Below are 12,327 nucleotides of genomic sequence, written 5' to 3' on the forward strand. Positions count from 1 at the left end.
CCCCCCCCCCCTTAACAAAATCCTTATACGAGTTCAATCCAATCCAGCAAATGGATGGTGTTGCAACAAGAATTGGTTATACCAACAAGACACCACCACTAAACCCCAACGAGAAGTGCAAGACCTACGAACATCTGAAATGGCTTAAATTCCAGGGTGTGGTCCAATCAATACCCGTTGCTAAAAATAAAAAAAAAAACCGTGACCAGAAAAACGAATATGTTGATTCTTCCACACACTCACCTCAAGAAATCCACCTGCAGATGTGATTGCTCTATCTTCAGCCCAAACAAGGCATGTCCATCAAAACATTACCAGCTATGTCAACTACTATGTCTATGCCTTTGCAGTATGTTCCGGTTCTGATGCAGATGTACCATTCTGAAAAACAGTTTTGTTTAAGTACCTCCTTGGGAGGTCGGTACCCAATACCCTTCAATGATTGGCCCAGCTGCTTAGGGAGCACAGAAATGTCAAAAATCTCAGTGGATGCGACGTCGTCGCAGAGCAACAATTGAATGTTCCACATTACGCGCCAACAAAGCCCTGGGTGTTAGAACGTTTGGAAACAGATTTCATATAGTTTAAAAGGCAGATTCCGATACAAACAAATCAAACACACCAAATGTGCTTTCACAGAGGGCAGTCATTAAGCCTTTACCCTTTTTTGTCCATCTTACAACAGACGGATCACACTAGAATCACATATCATAGATAAAAGAACAAAGTCACTAGGTAAAGGAGCCCTCTTCTCAGACCTTGCAGCACATTTTAACCCATGGCGTACTTCTGGGTCCAGCTCCTGGCAGTGGTCTCGTACTTGCTCCGGTCTGTCTTGTACATGTGAGCAATCTCCGGCACCAAAGGGTCATCGGGATTCGGATCAGTTAACAGAGAGCAGATGGAGAGCAACACCTGAAATTAAATACAGGTCATTTAGTCCAGTTTAGACATCAGAAACTGAAAAGAAACAGTGCCCATAACCGAAGAGACACCAAATTCCCCAGGCAAACTCTTCTCGAGCTGCAGGATCGTTATTTGTCAGCCTAAACTTATTTTATTCCCTTGTTCAGATAGTTTTCTTTTGGGTAACTGATAGGATTTTACATCTTGTTTAGTCCATGGAGATGAAATTTCTCTCACAAATCCATCAAAAACTAAATACTCTCGAAAAACAATCCTATGTGATCTCATTGGAACGTATCTGAGAAGCAAGAACATTTCTTCTTGGTGTTGGACCAAATGGAACCCCAAGCACAATGTATGAAAATGTGTCGAAGGTGTACTGGAAAGTAGGCACATCCACAAAAGAATGTGCACGTATCAAGTTTTATATCCCAATTGTTCTGGCCGTCATAATTATCCAGGGACATACGTTGACGTTGAATGGGATGCAATGGCAACAGGGAATGATCTCTGTCCCTCTCTGCATAAAGCCCACCCTCCTCTCATACTAAACCTAAGCTGCCACCTAAGCTGCCGATGCTCTTGCCTTATTTTATGCAGAGAATCCCCAGTCTTTAATACATTATGAAAGTAAGAGGGTGAAAACCTTGGAAATGGTAAGGGCGGGGCTCCACTGTTCCTTTAAAATATCAAGACAAATGCTTCCATTGCTGTTGATGTTAGGGTGAAACACCTTCGTCTTGAATGCAACCTGCAGAAACCATCCAAAGAATATAGATCAACTCAAGCCACTAGCAAAGAAAATATTCACGTAAACTCACAGTCTAACACTTCTCAGACAATCAGAAATGATATCCATGAAGTAAAGCATGTATCAGGGAAGATCAAACCAGTTCCAAAACCCATATTAACAAACATGACATTGGGTTTTTGAAAACATTCTAACTGAAGAGCATGGTATTATCGCCAGGGCCGGCTCTGAGATTTTGGAGGCCTAAGACGATCTTCGAAAATGAGACCCTTAATAATTGTAAACGAAAATCAAATAAAAAGTCAATCACACTGAATAATTTTTGATTCGGATATAGTATTTGTTTGTAATGAGAAGTACCGGAGTAGTAGCGTTTAAGGGGGCAAAAAGATGCATCCATACACCCACCACACTGAATAATTTTGAAGGGCTCCAGAGATTTTTGGCGATCCCGTGACCTTTTACTCCTCATTTTTGTTTGTTTTTTCCTGCATTCTGTGTTCCATTTTTCTGGGCCATTGGGGCTTAAGTATAAAATGTCTTATTGGGTTTAAAATTGGTCCCTAAAACAACACATATATACTAGGTCCTAAAAATAAGCGGGGGTCCTATTTTTTTGACATTTTTGGGGGGCTTAAGGCCCACGCCTCTTGGGCCTTAGCCCAAAGCCGGCAGTGATTATCGCTTGAGATAGTATTAAAAAATTTACGTAAAACATGTGACAGGCCCACACAAGCGTACTGCACATAAACATAGGTAAGTGTACAATACCAACCAAATTCAAGTAACAAAGAAAGAAAAAGTGTACGCATAATATATTGATCCTAGAGTCTCCCACAAAGGCCATGGGGTATCCACCACTTCTACTTCAAAATTTAGCTGAATCTTCTTTCCCGCATACGTTTGACCGACGCACATCCAAGAAATGAGCTGGGTCAAGAAAGCCTTGGGCTTGGACCACCGATAACAGCAGTTTGCCTAATACGCTGGCAGTAAATCTAAATGGCAATCAAGTTACGTATGTGCTGACCTCTTCTGAATAGTGAACTTAAGCATAACAAAGAAAAACAAAGTTTTCAACAAAATAGAACTTCTAAAAGCATTCGAGTAACAAAAAGCAAACATAAATTAAACGAATCGCACAAGATTAGCAATCCCTGGAATTTTCAAGGTAAATTTATGGGAGCCCAAAATTCTTAGCCAAGGGAATTTAGAAGACTCGATCACAAAATTATTCAGCTCATATAATGCTAAATTACAATAGATAATCCCCATCATCTGAAATAGTTCCAAGGCCAGATTAAGGCAAAAGGAGGCAAACCTCACCACAGGGGAGAGTTTTCTCATAGTCCACACACGCCAAAAGGGTGTAACCCTCCGCTAGACGAGCCTCATTGCTTAGAGCAGAACCATATGCCTTGCGTTTAATCTTGAGGGCCCATTTGTTTCCAATGATCTTTCGCCCAAGCAAAAGATCAACCACATCCCAGAGATGGTTTATCTTCAAATACTCCAACTCATCTTGCATTGTAGCAATCCATTCGTTACTAGCAAGGGATGTAAGAGCTTCTCCCACTTATTTGGGCTCTCCATCTTTTGGAGCAATCATGAAAGCCTCCTTCTCAATCTCAAAGCAACGATGAGGGATTGTTCCACATTTGCTTATGCGCATCAGAGGATCTTGAGAATTTCCATGATTAAGCAAGTCACTCCCACTATCCCCCAGGAGGTAAGAGAATTTCTTCCCCATTCTCAACTAGATGACTTGGTGCGCATTCCACTGGATCTTCCATTTCGTAGAGTTCCAATTCTCTAAGAACATCCCCTTTGCTGGGCCTCGAGAAAATCTACATCTCGTGATTCAATTTCAATCACACTTCCATCTGGTTGCTGACCAAAAAACACAAGTCCTTAGAGGCTTAGAGTGCTCCCTGTAACGCATAACCCTAGGAAAATCCTGAAAACATGCCTTTTTGAAACTTCTTGGAATCGCTTCAAAATTTTACAAAACATAGTGCATATCATGCGGATGAAATCTGGAAAGTTTCGTATTTAATGTTTAAACGGATTAAGAGAAAAGCCAAACCTTGGTTGTTTTCCCGAAACTGACTAGATAGCATTTTTTTGTGTTTCGATTTGCATGCAAACCTTATATGAATGTGTAGCTCTTGTTTCTAGCTTTTCAACAATATATTACAAGCTTGATTTGAAGTCACGGTTTGAAAGTTATGGCAAACCCTAGTTTTGGAGCATTTTTGTTTAATGTTTTGGTTCCTAGGAGAGTCTGACTTAGGAGTGCAGGAGCAACGTTCCACGGTGAATTCACCACCCACACAAGAGGTTCCTGCAACTAAGGGCTACACAAATCGTTCAATAGCTAAGCTTTACTATAACGATGCCACCGACACCAGAATATCCACCAAATGTGCCATTTAGTTTGCACGTCTTATTGCCTTATTTGCTTCTTTTGGGTGTGAATCCAAGACCCAAAATAAGACGATACGGCAGAATAAGCAAAACAGGCCCTAAGGGCACATCACCAAGTCGCACTTCAATGCAAGCCTCCGCTGCCAAACTCGTCATTTCAGCCTACATTTAAACCACCTCCTTATAACTTTGCAAAGCCTTTCTATTACCATCACAGCCAAATCTTCCAACAAGCAACTACTCGTCTAGATTATTCTAGATTCATTTGGTAAGAGATGAAAACCATTAGCATGTCAACCAATCTCATGTTATTAAGTTTGAAATCAGAGAAAAAAAGAAAGAAAAAAAAACACTTATGATCACACTGAATCATAACCATCCATCTTCCAACTTGTGCGCTTTTCAGATGTTGTTGTCAGGCGAACCCCAAACCCTAAAACCTAGACATCATATTTGGTACACCTGTGCTACCATTAGCAGTAGCACTCCTTACTTTACTCTTGTATCATGTAGAATTCTGCCACACAATTTACCCAACTTATTTGCACTGGGGAAAAGAAGTAAATATATATATATATATATATATACATATATAAAAACAAAGGTTCAACATGACAGCCAACCAAAATTGGTATCTTAACATACTTTTCCATATCATTTACTTTTTCGAGCTTATGATTCAATCATTCTGGAGGAAAGAACATCAAATGGCACTCTATGACCTGCGATACTTTTTCCCGAGTGTAGGAAAAGAGTAGTCTCATGACAAATAACCAACACAATATTTGGGATATTTTGAAACAAAACAGATTAAAGATCAGAGAAAATAGCACAGATGAACAAACTTATTAGCATGACGTATAAAGCCCCATTAAATCCTTATGACATGAATGTGAGTAGTGCTAGGGCGTTCTCTTCATAGCCGACCTCAATTAATTGGGGCTCAAGCTCAGTTTTGTTTGGTTTAAACTTCAACATGTCAAGAAAGAACCTTTACCCTTCCATAATGTCCGTAACTGAAGAATTGATCAAATGCCATGAAGTTGAGCATGCTTATTACCAAGCATTTAGTACACTGCAGCACAGCCCATGAAACTGTCTACCCTTCATATAATAAAAAGTAAGGAACGAAAAAGCCCAAAAGACTCCAAATAACTCCTCAAACACAAGCATAACAGAACAACAGGAAACTTATCACCCATTTTACAACCACCAGATATGATGCAATACCTTTGGCGGCTTAAATGGATAATCCGGAGGGAAATGGATGGTAACTAGAAACACTCCACCGGCATAGGGACTGTCAGGAGGACCCATAATTGTGGCTTGCCAATGAAACATATCTTCAGCAACTGGGCCTACCAATACAAGTACAAGAGAAGTAAAAAGATTGAATACATCACTGAACCGGCAATCTAGATCCACACAAACATTAATGTAAAAGCACAGACAGACATTTCAAAAATATTGATTGGTCATGTCTCTGTGTATTATGCACGGAAGACTTCACTGACGCTATATGAAACTAGGCTCATGTTCACTAGCAGTATAGAACGTGTTCAGCAGCAGTACCCAATTGCATATGGCCATATTTTTTCAAAATACCGCTGAGCTATGAAAACTTGCAAAGCATCAGCATCCATTGTTTGCCATCAATAATGTTTCCAAAAGACTTGTGACTTATGAGTGCAGTGCTACCACTTAATCAAAGAAGGTTGAGAGTCTAGAGACTTTGCAAGCATGATAAAAACAGGAATAAAATTGCGCAAATAGTACAAATGAATTGCCATGATCTATCCAAAAATCGTTCGTATTTCTCATTGTCTCAACAAATTGATTGTCCATAAAGGGGAAACGCTGAATGCTTACATCATTGATAAAGAAGAAGACAAAATTTCTAAAACATATCTGTGGTTTGTCGGAGTGTCTGCGTTTATAAGGAGAGGAATAACAAATAACAATCCACCGTACGCTTACGCTACATGAATTACAACACTCAACTCAGCCTCCGTCTGCTGATCTCTCTGGTATATAAATCCTACTCCAAAACAACATTACATGTGCCTCCAAAGGCTTTGGGCGACAGTTGGATACTTGGATGGCATGAAATGTCCAAAGTCACAACCATCCTCACAGGTCATAAATTTGTCGCAATTAAAATTTCCGGAGCAAGCCGGTAAAGAAAACACCTAATTTAACACAACTGGACCTGAACTCCCAAAGTATGCCAGTAGCCCCCTCAATTCATGAGTTTGAGACATAACAATCCAAATTGAAACCCCTACGTTTGTCGAAATCATAACCTACGATTCATCTCCAGAAAAATTCTCAAACACAAAAAGCAAATCACATGCTACACAAGACAGCAAAAAAAAAAAAACTCAATCGAGCAAAACAAAACGCCTAGATGAGTAAGATCGAGATCTTGAATTGAGGAAATCGAACCTGCGCTGCAGGAGGTAGGAGGATCTTTCTGGAGATCCTTAAGCTCTTTCAAGATCCGCTTCGAAGCCATGACGAAACCCTAGCTTACGGAATTCAAGGGAAACATATCAATTCGGTACACACATCTATGTATAAGAATACGTACAGAGAGAGAGAGAGAGAGAGAGAGAGAGAGAGGAACATAGATGATCGGCTACATAGATGAAACGATGATGAGAGAGAGAGAAAGGGATTGAAGAGGAACGTACCTCAGAGATCTCTCCTCCTCTGCTTTATCAGGTCGTGAGAAGAGAGAACAGAGAAATTGCACGGGGTTTTCGGAGGTGAATTATATAGAGAGAGAGAGAGAGAGAGAGAAGAGAGAGGGAATTAGAAACGGAGGAGTCTGATCTCAGAGAGATGGTCGAACGCGATTGGCCTATCCGTTTACATGGTGGGCTCCCACTCGAGGGAATTTGATTTAAAAATCCCTGACATTTTTTGAGACGTGTTTTTACCTGTTTGACCCCTGGTAATTGTTTTCGGCTTCCCTTTCTCGTCTTTAATTAAGCCTGCTTTTGCCGCCATCGTAAACACTAAAAGCCCTGCTTTCATTCAAATTTTTTATTTTTTCGTGCGGTACCCAGAATGAGTCCCAAGTGACCATCGGTGAAGAATCGATACCCAAATAGTCGGTGACTGTGGAAGGAGTCAAATCAAATTTATCAGAGATAAATAAACACCTGCTCAAATTTGCAATAGTTATTGAAAAGAAAGAAAGAAAAGATAGTCAACAATGGCGGTTCATTTCTTTTTGCAAATACTACTACGTAGTGTATTTCTTTAAAGTGAACACTTCTATCTGATTAATCCATTATTCAATAGAGGTCTCTAAAATAAACAACTCGTATGATCACCCTAATAGTCACTATTCTTGTTAAATATTTGTTTTTGGTATTTTTGGTCGTTTTTTTAAAAATTTTGCTAGATTCACGATATATTTTTAGAATCAATCATTCGTCTCAACGAAAAGAATCTAAAAAGTAAAAAAAAAAATTATGACAAAAAAAGTTCATTGGAAACAAAAACACACTAAAAGCTGGTATTTTTATCTTTTATTTTGTCTTATTTGAACAGTTTTCAACTTCAATCTATATTTTTACAAAAATTTTGATTAGGAATGTTAATCCCGAAAATTATGTCTGAAAGCAAAAATAAAAAATTAGTAAAAATAAAAACGTACCGACAAAAATACTAGACCAAAACTTTAGGAAGAACGGGACTATGTTTCATTTAAAACACATAAGATCACAATAAAAGAAAAGAAAAGAAAAGAAAAAGAAAGATCCACGCTCAGTAAATGGGTATCACGTATGATTTTTTTTTTTTTTCAACGGAAAAAGCATATCCATTTAAACAAATCATACGACATCTACAGATTAGCATTGAATACAGATCAGGCCATAAGGCAATTACAGATTTCCATCTGAATACAGAGATACAGAAACATAGCCAAGCCCTAAAACTAATGAAGAGAGACGAAACTGATGTCTAGCGCCTAAGTAAGAGCCATCGCTCATTCCACATCGTAATCAACAAACAAGGATCGGCTTAAATAGAGCTCGTACCTAGACATCAGACGCCTCGGGATGGCGGAACTCCATATAAAAGACAATGTCAAACCTGATGGAAATCAAGTACCAGTCTGGAGAAACCAGATCAGAACAAAACCCCGAGGGCAAAACCCACCGGGATAGAAATCGGACCCAACATCCAGACAGAAACCGACCTAAACATCCAGACAGAAACCGGTCTAAACAACCGGACGAAACAAAACCAAAAACTAGACTAAAAAACCAAAAAAAAAAAATTAGAAAAGGAACCTCCGATCTTAGAGATGCCGCTAGACAAGTGCTACTACTACTTAAACTGGAGACTTATTTGCCGGAGGGAGCCGAGCCACCATAGCTTCATCTCACCGTTAGATCTAACCCAAAAACTAACCGGGGGAGGGGAGAGGACGAAGGAGCAGTGGAGGTGACGGGGAGGAGGCGGTAGAGGCAATGGAGAATGGATTTGGTTGAGAATGGGTATCGACTGGTAGAGAGGTGAAGAAGGGTGACGGACTGGGGGTGGAGCAAGGTGGCAGCAGCCCCACCCCCAAAGTTATTGACTGTTTCGTCATTCGTATTTTTTCGTCTTTAGTGATTTTTTGTTAAATTTTTTACTTATTTTATACTTTTTAGATGTACATAGCGTACCTTTATTCAAAAAGTAAAAGAATTTGTTAAAATGTTAAAAAAAAATTACAAAAAACAGAAAAATATGCAAACCTATTGAACTTTTTTTTCTCAAAACTGCAAACCAAACACAGTGAACTACTCCCTCCGTCCCTATTTAATTGTCCACTACGGTTTTGTGTGCATTTTCAACGGATTATAACTCTCAATGTATATTGCTAAAAATATGCAATATGGATATTTTTTGATAGATCTCAATTTTTTCTAATAAGACAATGATTTAAAAAACATAAAATATACTACTAATATACATTGAGAAATATAAGTCATTGAAAATGCACTCAAAACCGTAATGGACAATTAAATAGAGACGGAGGGAGTATGATTTACTCCTTCAAATTTCAGAAGAGAAAATCATGGATTAGTTCCTTTCTCATCTCAGGCGAAATTTACTTTCGTGTTCTTTCCTTTCCCTTTCCGCGTTTGACAATTTGGAAGGGGAAAACCGATTAAAACTTCATGTCTATGAAGCACTAATTCATCTCTCTCTCTCTCTACTCTTAAATATTTGTTTTTTCATCGCTACTCTTAAATTATTTGCTGCTGCTACATGTTTTGAAAATGTTTTTTGGGGGTTAAAATTGTTTCGAAAATATTGTTAAATCATTAGTCAACCAATTGATCAACATCATAATCTACTTAACCCTATTCTTGACCCACAAATTAACCCATCTGAAGAAGGGAGAAATGAGTAAATTATGTCTTTTTCAACACAAAGTGGAGCGGATTCCTTTCGTTTCCTTCTCTTGACAATTCAAACTTCATGTCTTTTCATTTTCCAACCTCCTACCTCCCTCCATTTTTTGGTTGACTACCACCAATCTGTGGTGAATTTGAACCCACCGTCTGATGGCTCCGTGTAAGCGATGGTGGTGGACAAATGTGGTTTTCAACTTAATGTAGAAGTAGTCGGTGGCGGATCCAGAAAATCATAGAAGGTTATTCAAAAATATTTACAATGTACCACCACCAATCTACGGTGGATTTGGAACCCGGCGTTTGATGGCTTCGTGAAGGCAATGGTGGTGGACAAATATGGTTTTCACTTAATGCAGAACTAGTCAATGGCGGATCCAAAAAATCATAGAAGGTGGTTCAAAAATATTGAGGATGTACTATATCTAGACCACAACTACATGAACAAAAAATTTACCTATAAATATCAGCAATTGTCATTAAAAAAGAGAAAAATACACAAAATATTACAATCGCACTTTATGAGTTTTCATAATTGGTGGGCTGATTTTTGGGCTGGGTGTTCAATTTTCTATGTATTGGGTGTTCAATAGTGTCAAAATTGGATGTTCAAATCGTTAAATTAAAATTACATGTTTTATTTCACACACACAAAAAAAAAAACCATTAAATTTTGGGTGTTAAAGTGACCAAAACCCAATCTTGAGTGAACTCATGAATTTTCCTCTACTCTTACTTTCTTTTGGAACCGCCTCTGGATTTAGGGTGTTAATTTTTTTTCGGAGCCGTCCTTGGATCTAGTTCTTCCAAAACGGCAAAACCCAATCTTGAATGAACCCATGAGTTTTCCTCAACTGTTACTTTTATTTCGACCTTTTGTATCTTGTTTTCTTTTCCCGGTTGTTTTCTTGTATTTTCAGACCGTTAAAGTCCTTTGTACCTGCTACTTTTACCACTCCCAACGTCCTTCATTTCCTTCATCTAATTCCTAACCAGACTGGTACTCCCCAACAAACATTGTCCTTTTCTTCTAATACTTTAACAATACCTAATATTGTTCCATTCCCCTAATCCTCCAAATCTCATTAAATAAATCTCCCAGAGGTTTTTCGTATTTTTCAACAAGTTTGGGGTGGAATTCTCCGTTTTCTTCGAAGCAAAGAGGAAATAGATTTTTGTCATTTTCCAAGATTTGACTTAACCATTTCCTTTGATTTACTCCATGGCCAGCTTCTATTTAAATCCTAAACAGACTGGTATTCCCCATCGTTGTTCTTTCATTTCCTTCGTTATGTGAACATTCAGGACCAAGCACACCATACATCGATATGAAACACCAGATCACAAAATGATCCGGGGCGCCAAAAGCACACCGATACATTGCTATAAAAACCTGCGCCAAACACAAGATTTCTGTTTCCCTAGAGGCAACAGGAATAAAGGCGATCCAGGATGTTATTGAACCAACAATAAAACGTGAATGGTCTTGGGCAGAAGGGAGGGAGAAAATCGTCACTCGAAAGAAATTCAAACAAAATTGGTGCAAATTACAACAAAAAAGAAAAGAAAAGAAAGGATGTACACAATTCTGCTACGAAGGAATCCTGACCCGCTACAACTTCAAAAGGTTCTACACTGGATGGCCTATTCAGCGGGAAGGATGGATTTTTGGTGTAGATGGTTTGGAAAGACAAAATCGGGGGACCCGTATGGTTAGGTATGGGTGAAGCAGTGGAATGTTGCACCCTTGATAGCGAAAGTCTCTTAGCTAAAGGCACCACTGGAGTACTTGTGCTCTGAGCCGAGTAGTATGGGACACTTGGAATCTAATCTGAATCAACAAGGACTATCTTGCGGTTGCGGGGCTAAATACTACTGGTACGTGATGGTGAAGTAGTACCGCAGGAAAGGGCGAAAAGAATACCTATCGACTATATAACCTTAGGCAGAAGACAATTCAAATCTTTCAAGTCTCCACCTGCTGTATCAAACAAGAATCAGTACCAATAAGGCATTTAGCTTCTATGTAGCCAACTAGCCAACCGATGACCAAAGTAGATTAAATTCTCTCCACCTCTTTTGACACTGATTGGCTAAGAAGCAAGGATACGACTAGTGGCCTGACGTATACGTGTCCGACACATGGTACGACACTCTACTCTCTAGACACGTGTCCAACAAGACTAAATACATGTCTAATTTTTACATATTGTTTTTCTACTTGGACACACTGGGGACACTCTTGGAATACATTAAGAACACAATTTAAAACTTGGCAAGAGTCAAATTTCAGTAGATGTTTATTTCATAACCACTTATACAGCAACTTTTGATTTGTATCTTCCGAATGTTCATACTATTTGTGGTTTTTATCTAAACTTGAAAGAAAATATTTTTGATATATTAAATGGATAAGATACCTCGATAATACAAGAATCTATTGTCTATTCAACGTGTCCACAACGTGTTCATGTCTTTATTTTTGAAGAAATGAGATATCCGCGTGTCCGTGTCGTATGCGCATCCCCTAACCATGCTTCTTAGTTTATTGGCCGCTAGTAAGGAAATATCAATATTAGGGCTAACAAAGTACGCTAGAACTGCTAAATTAGCTAAAATTCCTACAACTAACATCAACATGATTAGTTAAAACCTAAAGAAAACCCTATAAAAGAGGCTCAAGAGATATCACAAGTATTTTAATCTTGTCACTATCGAGGTTTCGGCCTTAGTTGCAAGAAACTCCTAAAATGGAGCCGCTCCCTCCTTGGGAGCCCGCTTTTGCGCTCCCAACTAAGGAGCTTGACGGGAACCCACTCCCAT

At 38.9% G+C, this 12,327-nt stretch overlaps 1 protein-coding gene across 2 annotated transcripts; it reads right to left on the reverse strand.

Annotated features, from left to right (window-relative positions):
- Nucleotides 1-551: 551 nt before the first annotated feature.
- LOC131334046 (ubiquitin-conjugating enzyme E2-17 kDa-like) lies at nucleotides 552-6,925 on the reverse strand. Of its 2 annotated transcripts, none has more exons than XM_058368916.1 (5): nucleotides 6,778-6,925; nucleotides 6,530-6,608; nucleotides 5,315-5,442; nucleotides 1,553-1,657; nucleotides 552-915 (listed from the first exon to the last, which is right to left on the reverse strand). In XM_058368916.1, the coding sequence occupies exons 2-5, from the start codon at nucleotides 6,597-6,599 to the stop codon at nucleotides 772-774; spliced, it is 447 nt and encodes a 148-aa protein (XP_058224899.1). In that variant the 5' UTR covers nucleotides 6,600-6,608; nucleotides 6,778-6,925; the 3' UTR covers nucleotides 552-771. The 2 variants fall into 2 exon arrangements, with proteins under 2 accessions (XP_058224899.1, XP_058224900.1); XM_058368917.1 differs by having other exon boundaries at nucleotides 6,530-6,612; nucleotides 6,778-6,917.
- Between the last annotated feature and the right edge of the window lie 5,402 nt (nucleotides 6,926-12,327).

This window comes from Rhododendron vialii, chromosome 7a (assembly GCF_030253575.1).
Source record: "Rhododendron vialii isolate Sample 1 chromosome 7a, ASM3025357v1".
In the NCBI taxonomy this organism is placed as follows: domain Eukaryota; kingdom Viridiplantae; phylum Streptophyta; class Magnoliopsida; order Ericales; family Ericaceae; genus Rhododendron; species Rhododendron vialii.